The 24,994-nt window shown below is 37.7% G+C and overlaps 1 protein-coding gene across 4 annotated transcripts in view; it reads right to left on the reverse strand.

Moving 5' to 3' along the window:
- Positions 1 to 24,994, reverse strand: part of Spata5 (spermatogenesis associated 5) — a 150,783-nt gene that overhangs the window by 34,955 nt on the left and 90,834 nt on the right. For 2 of the 4 annotated variants that reach the window (XM_005069692.4, XM_005069691.4), the window contains exon 15: positions 15,384 to 15,548. The exons of 1 other annotated variant lie outside the window; for it this stretch is intronic. In XM_005069692.4, the coding sequence (XP_005069749.1) occupies positions 15,384 to 15,548 (165 nt within the window). Of the gene's footprint in view, positions 1 to 13,383; positions 13,423 to 15,383; positions 15,549 to 24,994 lie in introns of all 4 variants that reach the window. One more of the 4 variants, XM_005069693.4, reaches the window with a different exon arrangement.

The raw sequence follows: 24,994 nt of genomic DNA on the forward strand, positions 1-24,994 counted from the left end.
AACTTGGCAAATCTATTTCATTATTCCTAGTAAATGAAAATTTATCAAAATATAACTTAAGTGTATGTTTCACATGCATAGGTAAACTCACATGTTATACAATACCACATTATCTGCTTTTATGAATTCATGGGATTAATAGATGATCCTGTTATGATTCTGAGAAACAACAAAAGAAACTATATCAACACTTTAAAAATAGTCAATGAATTTTATGTATATGTTATGTGCCTGAGTGTAAAAATGTTGTATCACATGCATGATCCCCTGGGAATTTAAAGTAACAAATGGTTGTTATCCGCCATGTCCGTAGTGGTCTTAACTGCTGACACATATTTCTAGGCCCCTGAACAGTTATGTTTTTGGAGGTCACTACAGGGGGAAGAGAAGTAATGCAGCTGGGAGAGGCTCTACTTGACCAAAGAAAATCCCTAATATCTCCTTATAGAATATATTATTTTCTCAAAGAACCAGTTCTTAGATTTATCTATCTATCTATCTATCTATCTATCTATCTATCTATCTATCTATCTATCTATCTATCTATTTATGGTTTTTCGAGACAAGGTTTCTCTGTGGCTTTGGAGGCTGTCCTGGAACTCACTCTGTAGACCAGGCTGGCCTCGAACTCACAGAGACCCACCTGCCTCTGCCTCCCGAGTGCTGGGATTAAAGGCGTGCGCCACCAACGCCCGGCCCCAGTTCTTAGATTTATTGATATTTGTATTACTTTGCTTCTATTGCATTCACTGGAGAAAATACAGAAGACATTTAATAGTGGAGAAAACTGTATTTTCATATGCAGGATTAACGACATTAGACCCATATTTATCACACCACACAAAAATTAGCTACAAATGTATACAATACCTCAATTGAAACACTAAATCTGCTGTAAGAAAACATAGGAAGTAGCCTGTAAGAGATAGGTTTAGGAAATGACTTTCTGAACAGGAATTAAGGCAGCAATCGACAAGTAGGACCTCATAAAATTAAAAGGTTTCCACACAGCTAAGAAATCAGTTGAGTGAAGAAGCAACTTACAGAATGGGGCAGAATCTAGTATGTACAAAGAACAAACAACAAAACCTTTCCAAAGAATTCTTAGAAGAAATAAAAAGTGGTTAAGAAATATCTTAAAGTGCCTACCATCCTTAGCAATCAAGCAAATTAAAACAACTCTGAGATTTCATCACACATCAGTTAGAATGGCTAAGTTCAACGAAACAAGTGACAACAAATACTGGTGAAGTTGTGGGGAAAGGAGACTAATCCCCTATCCCCACTGTTAGAAATGCAAACTGATATAGCCACTATGGAATTCAGTATGCAGACTCCTCAAAAACTAAAAATAAATCTACCACATGGTCTAGCTAGATCATTTCCTTGGCATATGTCCAAAGGACTCCACATCTTATTCTACAGATAACTGTTTATCCAAGTTCACTGCTGCTCTATTAACAATAGCTAGGAAACATCCTTCAGCATATATCCTAATGTCTTCTACAGTTGTCCTAAATGTCCTTCAACAGATGAGTGCATAATGAACATATGGCACATATACACCATGAAATACTATATAGTTATGAAGGAAAATGAAATTATGAAATCTGCAGGTAAATGGATGGACCTAGAAAATATTATCCCAAGTTAGGAACACAGACCCAGAAAGACAAATGTCACATTTTTTTTTCTCATCTGTGGTTCATAGATCCAAATTCTCACAGAACAAGGGAGTAACCACAGATATCGAGAAAACTATAAAGGGACAAAGGTGGGTAGAGATGAGGGCTTGAAATGGCAGGATACAGGTAATATAAAAAGAGAGAGAAAAGTGGAGAGGGAGCAAAAACTCAAGTAACAACAAGGTTGTTTGATAAAACTTTAAGGAATCATATAACTTTTATATTTACCTAAAATGATAGACAATGCATGTAAATGCATGTGTTCCTGCTTCCATCTATTGCTTAAATGAAGTTGTGCCACTTTGGATGACAATGATTCCCACAATAACCACAGACTAAAAAAAACCCCAGTATCAGTCATGAGAGACTGCCTTTCAAGTGGTCAGAGTAGTTCAAATGACTCCTCAAACAATATAGGGCCTTTGGATGTAGCTTTTAGATGCCCCTCTGAGGTTGAAGGTAAGCCCCTATTGCTGAGGACACCATAGACTTAGGAAATAGGATTTGGATGATCAGAACTCTATCTAACATGAAAGCCTCCTTTCTGTGGGATAGCCTCCACTGTACCAGACAGTACTGTGTAAGCTGCCAAGGGAGGGCAGAAATGAATAGTCCTACTGAGTTGTGATAACTACAAACAACTACAATGACCAGTATGGCAAGATATCCACTAAGGAACAACAGAGGCACACACGTGTTGGTGGTAACCACCAGCTGTCTAAGGAGACTTAAAATTTTAAGGCCCATTCAAAAGGAAGGAAATTATTCCTTGTCCTAGAAACATAGCCAGCTCCCCAGGGCTAGGACGGTCATGGATCTTAGAAGAGAATTTATTACCACCACTTTGCTAGATCAGTACAATTCCTTAACTACCCTCTAAATTTCATCCTTATACCCACAAGTAAATGTAGCTATCAAATCTTGTCAAAGGATCTTCTCTCTACAGCAAATGGAGACCACTGTAGAAAACCACAACTGGACACCATGCAAAGATCAATGGATTGTGGGGAGCCCGGTCCTAATGGATACACCCATAGCACAACTCCTGCATCTATGGCTCAGGGGACATCATGGAAGCATTAAAGAATGATGAGTAGTGGTACCTATTGTGGACTGGAGATGAACATAGACTGCTTTCTGAGAGGGAAGATATGGGTGCGGGGGGTGTGTGTGTGTGTGTGAAAATCAGAGTTCCATGAAGCTACAATGTCTCTAAATATCCCTGTGTTCCTCACCCAATAAAAAACCTAACCATATGTAGATTAGGGTAGTGGTACACATAATTTAAAATGTTACAGGAAAACAGAGGAATCATGATGCTCATCCACAGTGAAGATTGCCTTAAAAGTAATGAGCTCATGTGAGTGAAAGTTATCTTTTTAAGGCAGTAACTAAAATTTGAAAATCCTAGACAAAGTTAGAGGAGGAGCAATGAAAGTAGTTATGAAGCCTCCAGAGAAATTGGAAGAGTGCTGGGGTGGGAAGGCTGTTAGGGTGTCAAACACTTATTAAAGGTTTGTAGAGATAGCATCTTAGAGTATCATAGGTGACAAGGACTTTTTATTCGATAAATGTTTGAGTCCCTGTGTATATTAAGTGAACTTTAGCTCTAGTTACAAAAGTTGTATTATTAGTATAGTTCCAGCTAAAACCAAATAAAGAACAATGTGTCACAACAGCACATGAATAAAATCGAATCCAGCAGTTAGAACATGTCTTTATCCCTGCTGGATGTTGTTTGTCTTTTGCTTCTTGGCTATTAAATCTGCTCTCCCCTCTCTTGCTCATGGAGGCAAAAAGAAACTTTCTAATGTGGGCACAGTAGTCAAGGAAAATGAGTTTTGCTTCTTTATACCCACAGAGATATATTCTATCACACATTTAAAGAGTTCTGTGGTGGTTCATGCATGTAGTTCCAGCTCTCAGAAGACTAAGGTAGGTGGATAATATATTTTGAGTCCAACCTCAGATAATGAGACCCCTGTGTCAAACCCACAAAAAGTCTTTAAGGGGTACTGTCACTAAAAACTTCTCAATTATCTTTAGGTTTCAGTTAGCAGAGGATAAAGTACTTCCTTTAAATATCAGTACCCCTTTTCCTTTCTTTCTTACTATTATTATTTCTGAAAGAGACAGACAGACAGACAGACAGACCTCGAACTCACTATGTGCCTACATCTTGAATTCATGTTCTCCCTGTCTCATTCACTTGAATACTAGGATTTTAAGTATGCACCACAACACTTGGCTTGACCTTATTATCTTAAAAAAGGGTATAGCTAGAATTTTTGTAGACATTTCCCCTAACATTAGCTCTGAAATTACTACAAAAAATAAGCAACACACAATATAAAAATCAAATACAGGGTAGAAAACATTATATATATGTAACAATAGTTGTCAAAGAGGTCATGAATTCAAGAAGGGGGGGGAAACTGGTGACTTAGAGGGGAAAAAGGAAGGGATGAAAATGAATATAAATACTCCCATAGGAAATTTGAAAAAAGCAGTAATAAAAATTCTGATAAAAAACAAAACCATGAGAACTTTAATGGTTCTCAGGGATGATTTTATTTAAGACAGAGAAGCTGAAATGCAGTGTTAAAAGTTACCAGCTCTTAATAGCTATGAATCAATCCATAGAGTGCCAGCTCCATTGTTTCACCACAACATGGTTCTCGGCGGGTGGGCGCGCACACACACTCACACTATAGTGTACTTAATTTAAAATACTCTTTCTGTTGCCCACCAGAACAATTACCCTGTATTTTAAACATGGTTGCTTTTGTGCAGGCTGTGATCTACACACAAAGCTTCACATTTGCCTAATTTAGAGACCCAGTGACTTAGGTAGGTAGGAATGCTTGGTTTATACAGTAGCATAATGTTAGTTAAAAAGGGAGAAGAGGGAGGTGTGAAAGCTTACTTCTCAGCCTCCATGACATTAAAAAATTATCACATTTATAAATGAAGAAAAAAACTAAGGAGTAACTACAGTGATACTGAAATTAACTTGCCCTCTGTGAAAGACCAGATAATAAAGGAAGTCAGACTAGGATAGAATCCGTACATTATAAATTCCTGATGAAGAACTGGAATATGAAATATAAAATCTAAAACTCAACAAGAAAAAAATGTAATGTAAAAGAACAGGCAAAATTTCTGAAGCAACACTTAACCCAAGAAGACACAGATGGGAAGGAAGCAGGAGAACTAGAGCCCACAATGCCACAGCACTCCTCAGACACTTACAACCCCAGTCACCACCACAGCAAAGCTGAAGACCTGGAAGAGCAGCAATCACCTCTGCTGAAAATGCAAAACGGTGCAGGAATTTTGGGGGACAGTTTTAACAAGAAACAACCGTCCCACTGTCTCATACAACCAGGGACTCCTTAGCATCCACCTACAAGAGTCAAATGTGTAGATTCAAGAACAGGTCCATTCACAAGCATTCAGGGCAACTTCCCAAAAGCACATCAGGGGAACAAATGCTAGGGGAAGACGGAGGCTTTGTGGAGGGGCAGATCATAGCAGGTATGCTTCTATCACTCCTTTTAGAGTGAGCACAGTGACCGGAGCACTGTAAGTTCAAGTTTTACCTTTTGGAATTGTTTTTCCAAATTGCAGATACCAAGAGCTGCCTATCATTACCAAGATAACTTCTGCCGCATGAATTTTAATTTCTTTCTTGGGGTCAGAAGACTGAGATCAAGTGTGAGTATGATCAAATTCTGGTCAGGCCTTCTGTATGGCTTGTAGAGAGGTACTTACTCATTGTGTTCTCCCAAGTGCTGCTTTGATGTCCCTTATGGCTTTATTTAACTTTGGTACCTCTCTATAGGTCCTATGTTTAAACACGGTTAAGAGAGGGGAGAAGCTCTTCAGTCTGAATTCTGTGAGGGTTCAATTCAGTCAATAGAGAATTCCTAGAAGCAATTGCCATTAGGAAGAAAAAAGGCAAGAAAACTTTGTCATTAGGTACTGAAACCTCTTTTACTCACCATGTGGCTTTCTCTGTGAAGTACCACAAAAACATTCTCTTTTACTTTACTCTGCTTTTGTGTGTCTACAATATAACTATAAACATGAAGGACATATATCTATATCTAAGTGTTTACTGCTAAAAAAGGAAACATATGCTCTTCCTGGGTAATCAGTTTATAAGGACAGCTGACATACAGAGCTATATTCAGACAGAGCTGTATAGACAGATAAGATTCCAGTGAATGTACGGATTTTTCAGGTCATCACTGGAGTAAACAAAACAATCCAACATACTACAGATCACAGTGCATGGATCATAGTAAAGCTTTCAATTAATTGTTATATGTAAACAACTAATATTTGTTCTGCTTTTTCTTAAAAAAAGAAAGCCATCTATTTTCACTTTCTTAGGACTGAATCAGACTGGGCCTTGTGCCTAGTACAGAAGTGCCGCATCACTAAGTCCCTGTGTGCAGTTTCTGTGGCTCCTTTCAAGTGAGTGAGATTATGTGAAGGGGTAACATTTTCTACAACTAAAAGAATACCTTGCTCAAATGCCAAAAGGGTAACAACTTTTGCATTCTGAAAAGAGTGCGAAATACCTCATTCATGAGGACTTCTCATGTCAGCAAAGCAGCATGTGCATTGAATCTAATGGTCTAGTTAATACACAGAAACTATTGCAAACTAAATAATGTTTGAAATTTCCAAAGCTCCCCAAGCATTTAAGAACAAGGATAACCAACCTGTGTTTAAGAACATCAGAAATAACTTAAATAAATAACAAAGAAGAAATGTAAGCTCAAGGCAAAATTATATTCTAGAGTAAACACATGACAACTCCAAGCACCCACTGTAAAAGCTTCACTACACTCTGATGGGATGAAAGCTCAAGCCTGTTGGAAATCAAACATGAGAACCTGCCCCATATACAATGGACAACTGCCACAATGGGATGCTTTCTCTCCTCAGCATTAGAACTCTGCACCTGCTTCTGGTTCAATCCCAGTCTAAAGGAAGGGTGTTGTAACTGAATGCTTATTTTCTAAACAACTATTTTAATAGAATCAGAAATCCTTGGTTTTCTAAGGTTACTAGTTTTAGTATTTTTCTTAGTTTAGAAAAATTTACATAAGAGAAGAAAATTAAGCTCCAAATCAGGAAAATGGAAATCCTGAAAATATGCTGAAAGGAGGATATTTAATAGCATGTAAGGAAACATTAACTTTTACTTTTGAGAAATAGTTATTACATGTCTTTAACAAGGAAAGACTAAACTAGGCATCACAAGTATTGACAAGATAGTTGAAATAAATACTGCATAAAATTATGAAATACAAACTTAGTGACTTAAAACTGAAAAAATATAAAGTTATTAATATTAAAAATTCTAAGATAAAATATGGAAACTTTATGTAAGTCAGAAATGTTTAATATTATAGAGTTCAAATGTGATTTGCTGATTATAAAAACATTATTCCTGGAATACTTGTCCTTTGCTTACAAAGAAAAGTACATCTATATGAACTGTGTTGTTGAATCTGACAAGGACCCTGTGGGCAGGGTTGGAATCTGGTCTTACACCTTCCCCACCCACATCATGCAATTTCACATAGCAAAAAATTGTTAACACAAGGATCAGTTTTCATATAAAATAGGGGCATGTTAGTCATATCAAAAGATGAGAAATATCATTGGAAGTTAGCTTCCCATCACCTCAGAAAACCAAATAATAAGAACTGATCATACAAGCCACTTGTGTGACACAGTTAACATACTTTATACATTGTAAAAAAGAGATCATAGGGTCTCTTAAGTTACAAGAATTACCAAATTTTATAGTTCCTCCGAAGATGGAGAAGCAAGTATGCATTAAATGGTTTAAGAATTTTGAAGACCTAGCCTAAAGAAAATTGGGCACAAAATAAACAAGGGTGAGCATTAAAAAGCTAAGTCATTATCACCACAAGTTTAATCCTCCACAGACACAGGTTTACCTTGGATACAAGCCTTGAGGTAGGTACCAGCCTGTCAGGTAGGTCCTGACTAATTTGTTGCTAGGATAGACTTTTCTACAGATGGGCTTCTATATTTGGTTATAAAATGCTGCTTTAAGCTTGCTGCTCATTCTGCATCCACTTCCTTTCTGACTAATGCTTCTTGAAAGATGACAGCAGTTTTAAACACCTGCCAAGCAATCCGTAGTACAGGTATGGCAGCACAAAGTGTTCTGGCAGGTGACTTGCTGTGGTGTAAACAATCACATATCTAGAACAGCCCCAGGAAAGCCCCGGTGTGTTCTTTCCAAATCGAGTAAAAACTGAGGTGTGGAAATACAAAAATGTCTCTGAGAACTGGGCATATATCACAATACATTTTAAAAACAAAGCTACAGAGCCGGGCGTTGGTGGCGCACGCCTTTAATCCCAGCACTTGGGAGGCAGAGGCAGGCGGATCTCTGTGAGTTCGAGACCAGCCTGGACTACCAAGTGAGTTCCCGGACAGCCTCCAAAGCCACAGAGAAACCCTGTCTCGAAAAAAACAAAAAAACAAAAAAAACAAAAAAAAAAAAACAAAAAAAAACAAAGCTACAGTGAACAATATAACTTTCATTTGCTTCCTAACTAAGGGACTATAAAGGAAAAAGTTGCCTGCTACATATGTCTATTTTACAACATAGTTTATTCCAGTATCTTCCAAACCATAGTTATGAACCTGATCAGCAAGTACCAAAGGATGCTGAAAAGCAGAACCACCAAAGCACTCAGGACACAAAATGAACAAAACGACACTGTTCATTCAAAATAGGACCTGGCCCCAGGGTAGGTGAGATAGACCATTTCTCTCTAGTGTAGCACTGCTTAAGTTTCCTAAGGAGACTTTCATTGAAATCTGAGTGTAGAGTACTGTCTCTTGAGGCATGGTGCCATGAAGTAAACCACACAAGAAGCACTTAGAGCACTGGTTTCCAAAAGCATCTTAAGAAAATCACAGCCATGTCAAACATCCTCCAGTCAAACGGATTCCTACACAAGAATGATAATCTATAACAATCATGGAATCATATTTTTAACACTAAAGAAGATCATATAGACCACATCATACTCTCCTTATTAAAAGATGAGAAGTGAGTCTTAGAAGAAATGATTTAGTTAAACCCATAGATAACAGCTAAGATGGGTCTTAATTTTCACCATGTTTGCTTAATATGTAGACCATAATAAAGTATGGCAGAAGAGTGAAGAGTGGGGGAGCTGGCTGAAAGTCAATCTGACACATCTACCTTCAGTATGCAAAGTACACCAAAGTGCTGCCTTCCTGCACTGAAGGATGCTTTTGTAATTCTTTTACATTAAGGCTGTAAATAAAGCCTTGGCCCAATGAGTTATACTCAAAGTTGTGTTCTACACACATTCTATAAACATGTTCTATAATAAACTGGCAATCCATTGGGTTACTGTGAGGTGCTAATATATTTATGACTTCTTTACTTCCAAGGGATGAGAAGTCAAATCTTATAGCCATAGAGTGTAGTTTATCCACCTAAAATAAAAACCTGTCTGCTTAATTAACACCTATCATTTTTATACAAGGTAGTGTGCTTAGAGTATGATTGACATGAAGTTGAACAAGACAAAAAGGACAGGTTTCTCCACACATGAACATTGTGCTTACACAAAGGAGTCAGCTAAGGAGTGAAAGAATTTTAATACTCTAAATGTACTAAGTGATAGGTAAGCTTTCTGTTTTTAAAGGAAGTTGTCACCAAGAAAAAGAAAAAAAAACAAAAAAATACACAAACCACTGCTCTATTTACATAGAGATGCTTGGCCAGCTAGCTACTTATGCTAGTGATCTAACAGTAACATACATGTGATAATACTCACCACATTTCCCCAAGGCCCTCCACCAGGTAGACTACATCTACGTTCACTTCTAAGTCTGACCCACTTTTTCTGCCCCATCTCCTACTCCTTGCATATAATTCTTTCTTCCATTTATGTTCAACCTAGACTGTTAGCCACATGTCTGCCAGAATCACTGAAGGAAACACTAGAAACTGACAGTAGGAATCAGATCAAATGTTCCCACTGGGCACCAACTGTCCCTTTCGTTCCCAGCTTATGAGTCCCCCCCTTCTTTACTCCTATAGCACTCACCAAGCACATCACAGGATATGGAAACACAAACATGTCAGTACAGAATTTAGTTCTATATTCCCTTTTCTCTAAACTGCAAATATTATTCACAATAATAAATAAATGAATTGAAACACATAGATTCTCAACTTCAAATAGGCTGCACATTTTCTTCTGGAAAAGATTTTTAAAAGGTAAAGATAATTACTAGAAAGAGAAACATAAGTTCATATAGTATAGAGTAAATTAATTTCATATATGTTTAGTTTGTTAAATTGCTATCACAATAATAGACAAAAGTTCAGCTAATGTTTGGAGAGGCCAAAATAGAATCAAACAGCTGCAGAGATTCTTCTGTTGAGGCCGAGGGATGAAGAGGTCATGAGTCTTTCAAAAGGAAGGCAAGATCTAATTTTGGTTGCTTTTGCTTAGTTCTGGTTCTTTTTTAAAGATTTATTTATTTCATATGCATTGGTGTTTTGCCTGCATGCATGTCTGTATGAGGGTGTCAGATGCTCTGGAGCTGAAGTTATAGACAGCAATGAGCTGCCATGTGGGTGCTGGGACTGAACCTGGGTACTCTGTTAGAACAGCTAGTGCTCTTAACCAGAGCCATCTCTTTAGGGTACTCAGATAATGTGTGAGAAAAGACAAACCACAGATGCTAGTAGACCAAGCAAGGAAGGAACACTGCAATTCTGGTGTTGGGCTTTAGGACAAAAGCTCCAGGAAAGCAGAGAGGATTAAAGGAGATCTCAAATCTGAATAGAAAGCTAGTTGGTCATGGGAGTGGATCTTCATAGGGTTCTTTCCCAAGGTTGAGGAAAGACTCAGAGGGCTGAGGGTTGCTGCAGTGATGGGTTTTGCACATTTGTGGAGATGGGCTCTGAAGTCAGCTGCTTTCTACTAACACAAGTGGAAAGCCTGAGATACACAAATACTTTCCTGCCCAGACGAACAGTAAAGGCGTAAGATTTGACTTAGTGTAGTAAGCAGTGTTACTACAGGAGACTTCAGATATTCTGACTGGTAGTTAACTGTTCCTATTTTCACTCTATAGGAAAGATGCTAACAGGAACATTAGTGAAACAGAAAGTAACTCAAGGTGCTCATTTTGGCAGCTACCACAGCTCATCTAAGATGAACAGAACCTTCTTGAATTAATGAGGCCGACTGAGGCTCCCACCCATGTCAAGTAGGTATGGAGATATCATTTAAATACTGAAACAAGGACAACAGATTAAGTTTGTAAGATGTTAAAGCTTTAAAAAACTATGGCGTGCATTATGCAAATAATTATTCTGTATTCAGAAAAGTTTATCTAGTTATTGTGTCAACACAACATATACTACCACTTAGTAACAACATCATTTGACATTTTAGTGGTCGATACACACTAAACTGAGAAGCAGCAGAACAAGCAAAAGGAAGCCCTCTAGAGAGTGCCAGCTTGCTTCTTGGTGCTCTTATATTTGTTACCCCATTAAACCCACAAAACAATTTCAATCACATAAAAGTTTTATATATGAGGGAACAAAGAGCTAATAACATCAACTGGAAAAGCCAGGGTCAACTCATATGCAACATCCACAAGCCATACTGCCACTTTATTATCTCTGAGGAAACTTGAATCTTTAAAATCTTGATAAACACTGACTGTCTATAGTATTTACAAATTGAATAGCTGATACCTGACTCTAAGAAATACAGATGCTCCTTGACTTATCACAGTGTCATATCTGATAAGGCTGAAAAAAATGTTCCTGCCTACAGTCCACCTAACCTGTTGCCTGTTAACAGCTGGAAACTCCACGGATCACTACTTTAAACCTATTATCTGAAAGGATTACTGGGAGCTCAGCGCCCTAGAGAGGGTAATTGTAGCTTGGGAAAGACCAAGTCCAGTGCAGAGTGATGGCTCACATTTAAAATTTAAGCACTGGGAGGAAGAGGCAGAATTATTATGCCCTGGAGCCAGCCTGGGCTATATAATGAATTCCAGGCCAGGCCAACCAGATATATATAGCAAGATCCTTTCTCAAAAGACCAAAACCACATAGTAGATTAGCAAATGAATAAATAATCAAAACTTAAGTCTAAGAGCATGGTTTGAGGCTTCTACCTAGCACTTATCATTTTTCACCATCAATCAAGCTGAAAAACCTTGAGAAGCCATTCTAACTTGGGGAACCATTTTTACAAATGCCCCTTTACTGAGATAGCCACTGAAAAGAAAGTGACATCTAAAAGCAAATATGAATTCAACCCAAATGCCATAGAGCCAGTGGCTTTCAGCCTGCATTATCAATTTCTCCAAACAGAGGAAATCATCTCTATCACAAACAGCAAAGAGGTTAGTTCTAGTTTACATGTCAGAAATAAAAGGTTTCCAAAAGTAGCCAGAATAACTTCAACTTTAAACAAAATCAAAACAATACTCCGCCCCCCAGATACACACAGGGGAAAAAAAAAAAGGCTTTCTTCCTCCCGAGCTCAATTTCTGCTTAAGGAAACACTATTCCACTATCCCATTAACCAGAGCAATCAGAAGTCAAAAAACATACCCTTCTGGAGGAAACCCAAACAGTTCACCACTCTCCCATTTCCTTCTGTTAGCACAGTCATTTTCAACCTTCCCAACGGTGTGACCTTTTAACATAGCTTCTCATGTGGTGACCCCCAACCATAAAATTATTTTTGTTGCTACTTCATAACCATAATTTTGCCACTGTCATGAATTGTAATGTAAATATCTGTGTTTTCTGATAGCCTTAGGGGACCCCTATGAAAGCATCATTTAACCCACAAAGGAGTCCAGGGAGTTGAGTGAGAGCTGCTGTGCTAGCTCTTCTTCAAAGATACTCCTGGTGCTTACAATACGTCCTCTCCAGGAGGAAAAATCGAGCGTCTCAGAGGAGTTACAGGGTCTGCTCCATGACAAGGCTTTCATGGAACAACACTGGTTGGGCAAATGAAGACACTTGTTTAAAAGTAACCTCATTCAATTCCAGGCACGAAGAGAATCATCTTCACTTCAATCACAGCTATACAGTTTTAATCAGAAATGAGAAGAACTCTGTGAGTTCAAGGCCAGCTTGGTCTACAGAGCAAGTTCCAGGACAGGCTCCAAAAGTCACACAGAGAAACCCTGTCTCAAACGCCTCCACCCCCCTTCAAAAACAGAAAGAAAAAAAAAAAAAAGAAAAGAAAATGTTATCAGTTTTTCAACATTTTCAAAAATGCAACTTAAGTGCCAGAAATTTTCTCATCTCCACCTTTCATGTGGCTGTTAACATACTCAACTACAATCAAATACAACCTTATATAAGTTCAAATTTCATTGGGCAGCTCCTGTTGACAAGTGGAAGCATGTTTTTCCCAACTGTGAGTTAACCCTTTTCTTTCCCCCTCCCACTTTAGCAAGCATCTGTAAATACATTCTGTACTGATGGACATGGCCTTACCCTAAGGAGAAAATCAATCACAACAGAGTTCACAAAGTACTGTCTGCAGTATCAGATGACTGAAGTTATCATCTTAAATTCATTTTACTATTAAAAAAAAAATCAAACCTAATTTTGGCCTTCAAACACTGTAGCACTGTTGTCATTCTGATGAAAAGACAGACAAAAAAAGAGAGAAAGAGAAAGATGAGATCTTACATTTTGGTCTAAATTTAAGTTTTGACTGTTAAATTTCCTGTTTATCAGTTTTAAAATTTAAAAACAATATTTCTTTTTTAAATATGTCTGTGAACTATTCAACTATTTAACCAACCAACAAGACAGACAGAAAACCAACCTTCCCATCCCACCAAACACCCCTTTGTGGAAGAAGCCAGTCTCTTCCGAAATGTATATCTCTGAGCTAAGAGGGCACAGCTGTGAGGTGAAATTCCTAATACTCAGAAGTTATAATTATACACTATGAGGTCAGAGTGGCCTCCCCAAAGCCTGAGCACTGTGGGATATAATATGAAACAGAATTTATTACTGTTTTTCTGTGGCAATATATAGAAAATTGGATATAAAAACTGATGACAAATGTGCTTCTACTTTAGACAGAATAAGACATGCACTATATGAGAACTTGCTACCTGGTGCAATTGCTGGCACCAAATGAGTTTTCTCTTTCTAGTCAGATTAAATCTCAAACATTTATTTCTGTTTTGCACTAAAGTGTGAATATCATGAATTAGTTCAATATGAAAGGCACATTAACACTCTGTTAACTACTCCTCCACTTTGCTCAAATGAGGGATTTATAGTTTCTTCTTGTTCTTTTTTTATAACTTGACATGTTATATACTCAATGCCAGCACCTACACTCACATTAAAAACCCACTTTAGAAATGCTGGAGTACTCCATCATATTAACTACATGTTCACTCACTCTGACTTTATGACCATACCAAAGAGATGATCATAAAGACTGTTGTTTCAAATGGGACTAAAAGGTCAGTGCACTCCAACTACCTCCTAAGTTGCTTTCCAAAGCTCGTAAGACAAAGCAGTAAGCAGATGTGACATTTACGGTGATAGTTGCTATGACTGCTTAAGATACTGAAGACAACTCTATGGAAATTTGCCTGATTATGAGTTTATCACTTTGGTTTTTACAGAAGGATAAAAACAGCAGGTAAAATAGAGTATGGGGCCCCTGCGTACTAGCAACCCACAATCAAAAGTGTGTACAATTTCTTATTTAAAATACTAAATTACCAGTATATACTTTTCATAAGATAGAATTATATTTCATAAGATGTGTGTATGTGTGTGTGTTCCAGTGGTAAAGTCCTTGCCTAGCATGCATGAGGACCTGGGTTCAATTCCCAGTACCGGTGGTGGTACATGTAGAAAGTTACACAATTACTTCATGGAACTTTATTTTGTAACAAAAATAGGTTAAGAGGGAGATTTTCTAAGGAGAGAAAAATGCTTATCTTTCAAGAGTTCTTTATGGACAAAGGCAGATGTTCCTTTCACTGTTTTTTGAGATAATCTTTGTGATCAAAAGTAGATGAGAATAGTTAAAACTGTCCACAATGATAAAAAATAATACTACCACTTTGCAAAATACTTTGTTTATGATATCCTAATAACTACAAGAAAATAGCTGAAAAATCTCTTTTACTCTTCTAATTGGTAATTTAACAAAAGGAACCAACATTCAGTACAGTATATTAGCTGACTAGCTAGCAAATGGAGTCAGGAAGTCTAATGGAGCTTCTTCCAGTACCGTGTTCCTCCCACTGTGCTATGTGGCACATTGAAGACTAGTTTGAAAAATCAGAGTCAGATAACAAAAAATGAGATTCAACAGAGATCATGTGGAATATGACTTAGTAGTTTCTTGTTTTAAGATTTGGTTGTTCACAGTAATTTAAAACAGGTGTTAACAAGCAGCTTCTGTTTATGAGCCACTGCTAAACTTCCACCCCATTGTTTTCTCTTTTTGGGTATGTGGGGGGTGTGGGACATTGGTATACGCTTGGGGCTTGAACCCAGGACCCTTTGCAATCTAAACATGGTCTATCTCTGAGCTACCCCTGCACTTTGGGGAATTATCTTACCTCTGCTCCTGAATAAGTGTCAGTCTGAAGAACAAGTTCATCCAGGTCAACCTCGCTACTGATAGGCATCGAGTGGAACTGCAGATTCAGTATTTCCCTTCTTGTTGCTGCATCGGGTAAGGGCACGTAAATGACCCTGTCGATTCTTCCAGGCCTCATCAAAGCCTATACAGATGGAACAGCAAGGCTCAGAACTGACATTCCATATAAAAGAACACCTCGTTTTTTTTTTCCCAGAGATATCCACATAACTAGTATCCTCAATTAACAAAGAAAAGTACTAGACACTCTATAATATGTCTAGTTTATTTCTGAAGAAAGGAAAACAGTAGTTCTCTTTCTGTACAACTGCCAACGTAAGTAGAAAATGGTAACGTTTAAGGAAATATATGCATGATTTGTACTTATTACATAAAAACCCCACACTTTTAAAAACTTCCTTCAATAACTCTTAAAAATGCATTACTAGGCAGGGCGGTGGTGGCGCACGCCTTTAATCCCAGCACTCGGGAGGCAGAGGCAGGCGGATCTCTGTGAGTTCGAGGACGGGCTGGACCGATAGCCTCCGAAACAATACAGAGAAACCCTGTGTTGTAAAAACCAAAAAAAAAAAAAAAAAAAAAAAATGCATTACTAGGCTATTTGCTGCTTCAGAGAGCCCTAAAAATAGCACAGATATGATAAAGAAATAGGTCCAGATTTATTTTGGCGGTTTATTAAGAAGCTAGTGCCTCCAATATATTATGAACTAAGTTACTCATAAAGTTTACTGAGTACATGTTACTCACCAGACAGCTTTAGTATTAGGAAAAATAACAAATGCATAAAGCATACATGTGTAAAACTTATTCAGACCTATGAATAAGAACCAATAAAGATGGATTTTTTTTGGTATATGACTTATCTCAATAAAGAAACTGAAAAAAATATGTCTTTTGAGGGAATGGGGTAGATAGGACAATCAGAAAAACCTTGCTCAAAGGTAATTTATACAGATACCGAAACAGTCTAACAAAGAGATGTGGGAAGACCACTCAAGGTACAGAAAAGAGCAAGTACAAAGGAAAACAAGCGGCACATGGTGGGAAAGAAGGAACCCAACAGAGCGGAATGAAACAGTGAGAAAGAAAGCACGAGGTAACAAGGGAGGTAAGAAGGCCACACAAAAACTGTAGGAAGTGTTTTACTGCTGAAGCTTGGAAGTAGAAAAATGAAGTGATAAAATTTACATAAAAAGCCTTCTTGTGGAACAATATAAAAAAAGACTGTATATCATAATCAGAGTTCTAGAAGGAAAAGAAAATTTGGAACGCAAAAAAAAAAATCTGTAGAACTAAAGGCCTCAAAGTTCCCCCAATAGGCATTTATCAAGAGAGTAACATTTTTAAAGTGCTAAAGCAAAAAATATGTACCACAAAATCTTATTCCTAACAAAAGTAGCCTTCAATAAGGAAGGATAAACAAGGTTATTTTCAGATAAAAGAAAAACAACAAGAAGAAAGGTTCCAGGAGATCTACGTCATAGGAATGGCCAAGAAACTTTCAGATTAAAAGCTAATGATACAAAATAGAAAACAAAATCAGCAAGAAATGAAAGGCATTGGAAACCAAACATTTCCAAAAAAATTCAGACCCGCCCCCCTCAAAACCACTAAAAATATCACTTTTACTGCTGGTATACTCAGAAAGGACAATGTTAAAGCTGATCTTCTGATGAATGTCAGACATCCCAGCAATAGAAAGACTCAGACTCATTAAATTGCTTTAGAAGGTTAGGTTAGTAACTTCAAACTCAGGAAAGAATGAAAATTACAGAAAAATGGGATTAATAAATACAGACCCTCCCCAAATCTTCAAAATGCTGGCAAACAGAATCTGATTTACAGAACGGATAAATAAATCAAAACCAAGAGTTATCGCTGGAAACAAAGGCTGGGTTAGTATTTAAAATGTAATCGAAGTACATCACTGTATTGATTTAAGAGGTAGAACAACTATGACAATTTTGTAATCAATTCAAGACCTACACATGATGCGAAATTCTCAGAAAACAGAGAGAAGGAATCTTCTTCAATATGTCAAAAAGTATACTTACTGAACACTTGTGGCCAGCAACACATTCATCACTGAAATATTGAATGCTATCTACCATCTCTTATATGGGAGATTCTAAAAGAGCAAGCAGTAGGGAACAAAGAGGGAGCATAGAACATGTAAAATGAAATAGCATATTAAAAAAAATCTTCAGAAGATGTGTTTATATGGAAATTCCTAAAAAAAAAGCATAAAACTATACCAAGACCACACAGTACAAGTTTAATATTTAAAAATATCTACTGCTACTTTATAATAAACAGCAAAAGCTCTCTTACTTGAAAAACAGTATAAAACTCAAACTGGAAATAAAACTAAGCAAAGAATTCTTCACTGAAAAACACAGAACACTTGTGAGAGAAATTAAAGAAGATCTAGATAGCTATACTACATTTGTAGATTAGAATAGTCAATATTACTAAGATAATATTCCAAAATTTATCTATAGATTGCATGCAATTGCAATATAGTTTAAATAAGAAACTGATGCCGGCTGTGTTGGTGCAAACCTTTAAGCCTAGTACTCAGGAGGCAGAGGCAGAGGCAGGCAGATCTCTGTGAATACAATGCTGGCCTGGTCTACAAAGCAAGATTCAGGACAGCAGGGCTGTTACAAAGAGAAACCCTGCATGGATAAAACAAAGAAAGAGGGAGGGAGGGGATAACTGACATTTATACATAAATCTAAGAGGGTACTGAGAACAACTCTACCCTTACAGTGCTGGGTGTTACATCTAGGGTCATGCAAGCGTTAGGCAAGTGTCCACCACAGAATTAATCTGTTTTTCAAAGTAACACTTGTAAGACCTTACTGGCTAAAGAAACAAGACAGTGAGAGAGAATGAGGCTACAACCGTAGAGAATAGAAGGGTATAAGGCCCCATGCTGATCTGCTGATTTTGAAAGCAAATGATGAAGGAACTATATATGAAGGATGCCGCTGTTATAGTTTGTCATGGTAAAAAGAAAGAAAGAAAGAAAGAAAGAAAGAAAGAAAGAAAGAAAGAAAGAAAGAAAGAAAGAAAGAAAGAAAGAAAAATCCTGGTAGCAGGAATTGAGAGAGTTGTCACATTACAGCCCCAGTGAGGAAGCAGAGATGGAATACACAGCTGTCTTTCATCTTTTTTCTTTGTCTGGGATTTAAGGTGGGTCTTCCCATCCTAATTAACCAAATCTGCAAAGGCTCTCATAGGCATACCCAGAGGTTTGTCTTCTAGACAACTCTATATCCTGTTGACAATATTAACCATCCAAATCACATACTATTTATATGATTACATTTACATTAAATATCATAAAAATTCAATTTCAAGTAACAAAAAGCAAAGCAAAATTGATGCCGATTGGTAAAGGGAGAGATGAACTGCCAGCAGCTAAACAATCTTTTTGGTGAGTGCAAGTGAAATGTTCTTTAACTTGGTTAGAGGCAGTTTTACAAGTTTACACATAAACTGAACCAAGCACAATAACAGATTCATTTTATTCTATGCACACTGTAACAAAGTAAAATTGATGTAAAGACAGGAACTGTTACATTTGTTAGATGCTCAGTATTTATAAATTAATGAACTTCTTGGCAATAAAGATATTGCCAAATTTTCTTCCTTTCCTTGAAAAGACAGTTTTCTTTAAGCAGTTTCAGAATTTACATAATAATCACATAAGAGAAGACAACTTCTAAGCTGTCACAGAGCAGTTACTATGATTTGGTTCTAAATACAAGTGACAGCTATTATAACTGTTGCAATTCCATAGTAAGCACTTCTTAATTTTCAATTAACCCACAATGCTAACACTAAGTCTGCTAATGTGTGTGTGTGTGTCAGAGGCATCCTGTCTCATCGTAGTGATAATAAAACAGTCTAGTTAGTGCTAATAGGAGTATGGGACTTTCGTTAAACGTGGTGCTAAACACTGGGCAGAAAAAACCTTAAAGGTTTATGTTACTTTTTAAAATATTTAATTTTTAACTTTCTGCCTCTGTGTGGATATGTATATGTGAGTGCAGTTGTCCAAGGAGTTGAGAAGAGGGAGTTATAGGTGGACATGAGAGAGGGAAGGAAGAGAATGGGAAGGGAAGAACACAAAGATAAGTAAGTCTTTCCCCGCTGCCCAAATAACAACTTTGAATGAACCTTGTTTAGTTCTTGGGGATACAGTTGTAAATAAGCTGGTCTAAAATTTGTTTTAGAAAAACCCATAAATTCCTTAGTAAAGTTCCTTTCTAATGCTTAAAAACAAACAAACAAACACACAACAAAGAATACAGTACATAAACACTGGCTAGTGCTGGATCACCCAGCATGCACCTGTGCTCTGTTCTGCTGAGGCTGCTCCAGGGCAATGCAGGCTGAGTATATGTGAAATCCTCTGGGCCTACAGCCAGAGAGGCCTTTTCTGGTCTGATCTTGTCAGTGAAGTCATGCTTTGAAAAGAGCAGGAGAAAGCCTTCCTTTCTGTAGAACTACAAATGGTTTTTAAGTACTGTATTTGTGTGTATGCATGCATTATGATATATATATATATGTATATGTGTGTGTGTGTATGTATGTATGTATGTATGTATGTATGTATGTATGTATGTATGTGTATTTTGTAGTACATGGATGGAATCCAGGACCTTACACATGTTAAGCAATGGTTCTCTATCAGAGCCAGATAACCTTTAAAAGAGGCTTCCAAGATCCCAGTTCTAAGAGTCTAGTAGGCATCCTACATAAGTAAAGACAGTATGTTCCTTATAAAACCAATACTCCTTCCATTGCTGACTTGTACATAAAGAATTGAAAGCATCGCAAGTATTTCTGAGTGGCCTAGTGGCAGTTACAGGGCTTCTATTTATGTTTCACAGGTTCTAAAATTTAACACTTGCAACTTCGGATTTTATCAAACATCCAAATTTAATTTAACCAGTTTAGAAATATGCACGTGGTTCAAAGTATTAAAATACTCTGAAACAAGAATAATCACATCTGTAATCTCAGGAAGCTGAGACACGAAGATCGATGTGAAGTTATGGCAGCCAGGGCTACAGGTGGAGACCCTGTCTTGAAAACATGAAACAAAATGAAACTAAACCAAAAAGCAGAAGAACCAGGGCCCACTGGCTTGGGCTCACTGAATGGGAAAAATGCATGTAAGCATGGGGTGCACTCCTCTAGTACAGAAGGTAGCCAGGCCTTCACCTTTCAATCAAAACGGACCAACGAGTCACCCACCATTCATGAGAAAACGTCCAGAACAGGGGAGAAGATAAATGCTTGGTAACAGATCTAGTCTGTTTCAGAGAAACCTTAGCATCATCCTAGTCTCTTCTAAAACTAGCAGACTAGTGCATGTAGTTAAATGCTACTCTCAAGTCTCTATTGACATTATGGCTTCTGCTGGGTCCTTCATTATATTTGTGTGTTTAATTATGGCTTTTTCCAACAAACTGCAGGCTGAAAGGAATGGCAGAAACCACATTCACTCATCTGTTCAACCATGGCACACATGAGCCACTGAATAAATGCTCTCTTAGTTAAACAAGTCAATAAAGCCTTCTGGAATACTAATTGCCTTGCTGGACACTTTTCTGCCGGCAGTCTTGTTTTTTTCTCCATCTTCCCCTTCTCTTTATATCCATCACTGCTTAAAGTGATCATTTTTATTGGAAACATAACTTTCCTGTTTCTAACCAAATCCCAATCTGCAGCTCCTTTCCTGTTCTCCTACTGAAGCTCCCACTATATGTAAATACCAAGTTCACAATTCACTACAGGGTTCCTGCCTCCCTGTTCTCACACACACACTTCTCTACTCAGAATGACACCCCTCCTCCATGTCATGCAATCACATCTCTTGTTCAAAGCTCAATTTTCAATGTTAAATGTTCTCCAGTTTAAAAGATTTTCCTGAAACTCTGTGAGTATATAACTTATAATTTGGCACACTACATTAAAAGTGAAGGTAAAAGATCCACCTAACAATCTAGTTGAATCATTTAATAACTATATCTTCAGAAAACTCATTCCAACCTCTTTCTCATTCTTCACTTACAACCTTCGGGTCAGTAGTTCTTCTTGAGGCCACAGTCTAACTTTAGAGCATTAGAGTGTATACGTGTTTGTACTTTTCTTATAGATGAGTATATTCAAAAATAATGGAAAGCATCTGTGAGATAAAGACGTTTTTTTATAACTCAAAGCACTGCTCACTGCAATTTTATTTGCCTTTTCTAAAAGTCCAAAATTAGGTCAGCCATCTCAGCAGAAAAGGTGCTTATTGTAAATACTAAGACTGAGAATCCCTGAGTCCTATACTGTGGAAGGAGAAAACTGACTCCCGTAAGCTGTTCTCTGCCCTCCACATATGTCCACATTCCCTATCACCCCACCCCCATCGCTGTGGCCACGATCAAAGCAACTTATAAAAGAAAGAATAGTTGAGGCTCATGGTTTCAGAAGGTCAGAGTTCATGACCATCATGTTAAAAGGCATAGTACTGGAGCAGTCTGTATATAGATATGAGAGCTCACATCTACAAGGCTGAGAGAGACACTGGGAATGTCTACAGTCCTTTGAAACCGCAAAGTCCACCCCCAGAGACACATGTCCTCCAATAAGCCCATCCCTCCTAACACTCTACAAGTAATTCCACAAATTGGGGATTGTATTCAAACGTATGAGTCTATGGGAATCATTCTCATTCAAACCCCCACCCCCCACACTACCACCACATAAACAAACAGAATAAAAACTTAACAAGTATAAAATCATTATTGGTATAGTAAGTAACATTAAAGCCATATTATTATAACTGGCTCAGAAAACAGAAAGTAAAAACTTCTAAGTTAAGATTTATTTGTTTATTTAAAGTAGTCTGGAAACAAACACTCAAACAAAAAGGTCAAATACCAAGGGGTTAGGTCTTAAATCACGAATGAAGTTCACCATGTTGGGAAGATGCGGAGCAGCAGAGGAGACACTGTGAGCAAACTTGTACAACAGCAAGCAATCCATTCTGGGAGACAGTCCACACTGACAATGGTCAGAGTAGGGCAGACCACTCCCAAGACAACGCTTCCTTCAGCTTCAGGAATACCAAGACAGTAAGGGATGGTGATTTCACCCGATTTTTACTCTATCTATGACGATGAGCACGTCTAGGAAATATTGGTGCTGGACCCTCAGGAACATGGAGACATGTTGTAGGCAGGTGGAAAAAAATTCACAGGCATGAATGGCATTGCACATGTTAGGCAATCTTGCAGTTTATAGAAAACTGGAAGATCTTTATTCAGGTGAGAGGTCTGTTTTTTTGTTCTGGATGCAGTATACAAGAAATACAGAAATGAAGCACAACAGTGTTTCAGGGCACAGGGCTTAACTCATTACCAGAGACTCCTTCTGACAATACTTCTTCACTGTGCCAAAAGGAGATAAAGACAAACAAGCCTTCCTTCCTTCTTTTTTCCCTGTTAAATGGGCTTCTAATTCTGCAGAGAATGCCTACCAATCAGAGCCTGAACCCTTACTAGCCACTTCACTTTCAAATGCTAGTGAAGCTTCCTTCCTTTTAACCAGTCCTTAAATTCATGTTTGGCTTCATTGTACTTCAGGCAATAGCTCTGTCCAGATTGAAGCTTCCCAAAGCAAATCTGCGGAGCATCTACATTGTGCCACTCCTGTGCACAGCATCAGAAGATAGGGTTACGGAGTTCGTTGAAAAACAATTTTTAAAAAAGGATTTCTATGGGCCAACACCTGAGCATGTATTTGTATTAAAACAAATAAATCAATCAATCTTCAGGTTTCTGTCTAATGCTGGGCTTGCTCAGGTCTGTAAAACCCCATAGTACTGTGCAAGAAAAGACTTGATGCATGCGAGAGCAGGTGTTCAGAAGGAATGCACCTCAGAGCACTGCAGCCTTAAGGGTGAAAACTGAACGAGAACAACTCAGCCTCCTATCTTCCTTTATTAGTCTGACATGTCCTTACCTACATCTAAAGGACAGGTCCTTTTATGAAGCCAGGTAGCATTTATCTAGAACTATTCTAATTCTCCCCCTTATAAAATGGGAATCCAAATTTTGAAAAGCTATAGAAGGAGGAAAACAATGCAACTAATCTTTCAAGCATCCCTATAAACTTCACCATGTAAAAGGATTTCCAGAAGGTAGGAAGGAGAAGGGAAATTCCTCATGTTTGTATGTCTTATGATATTTCAAATAAATACATTCACAGGTGTCTCTGCTGGAGAAGTACTGTCCATACTCCATGTCCTGTACTTCAGACAGTCTCCAATTACTCCTCCAAACCACTGATGTATACATGAAGAAATTGCTTTTCATTTTCTCAATCTCTTCTACACATCAGTCACATTTCTACTGTACATGTTACAGAAGAACTGTATTTGTTCATGTTCTAAGGCCCCTCCTGGAGAACATGTATTCAAGGGATGAGGTTGCATGAATCTCCAATACCAGCATTCCTACAGGGTCTTGATTTCTGTGTCCATATGCACATATAGCTGGAGATAGAAATGACTGATGTCCTTGACTACAGCCATCCACTTGATGGCCTGGAGTTGACAAATTCAGATAGACTGACAGGCCACCAAGTCAAAGAATCTTCCTGTCTCTGCCTTCCCAGTGTCGGGACTGCAAGCAAATACTACCATGTCCAGCAATTCTGTTGTTGTTGGTTCTGTGCATCAAATTCCATGCCTCATGTGCTTCTGTGGCAAGCACTTTATTGGCTGGGCTCCAGCTCCCAAAGTTTGATTGAACTAAATGTTAGTACATTATATTTTCTAATAATTTAAGTTTTTAATGTTCATGTCAAACATTTGTTATGTTAACAAAAGTAATTTGAGCTTTTTTCTTAGCTTTATTGTAATTATTCAGAAAATATACAGGCATGTTCCCACAGTAACATACTGTGTATAACAAAGAGGTATACATTAAAATGGGTGCTGCCTAAACTAATCACAAACCCAAGCCTCTATGTTTTTCTTTACCCTTCTGTGTGCACATCCAAGACTCAGTTTCCAAGTGAAGTACCGAGCAGAGCAAATGGCGTCACTTCTGTGTCTAGTAGAGACATGCCCTGATCCACATACTCTATCATATTCATATGCTCTGATTAAGAGGGAAGAGGCTTGTATGGTTATGATGATGGATAGCAAAATTAGTATATGGGTATGAAAATCTCCAGACTCCAGATACCATTCTAAGCATTTTGCAAAAAAAAAAAAAAAAAAAATTATTTAATCCAGCTAATAGCCCCAAGGACAAGATGGTATTATTATTCCCACTTTACAAAGTATCTCACTTGCTTAGATGATATTGTAATTGATGAGGCAAGAACTGCAATCTGTCTGTCTTGCTACAGAGCCCATAATTAACTATTGCACCACAATACAAATGTGTGAAGACTCAAAGCCAAAGGAACAGAGACTCTCACACAAGTAGAAGTGAAATCTTTAACTCAAGGGAAAGTTCCTTTCCTTCATTTGATATGAAGAGTATTATAGAA

Source organism: Mesocricetus auratus, unplaced genomic scaffold (assembly GCF_017639785.1).
Source record: "Mesocricetus auratus isolate SY011 unplaced genomic scaffold, BCM_Maur_2.0 Super-Scaffold_100011, whole genome shotgun sequence".
In the NCBI taxonomy this organism is placed as follows: domain Eukaryota; kingdom Metazoa; phylum Chordata; class Mammalia; order Rodentia; family Cricetidae; genus Mesocricetus; species Mesocricetus auratus.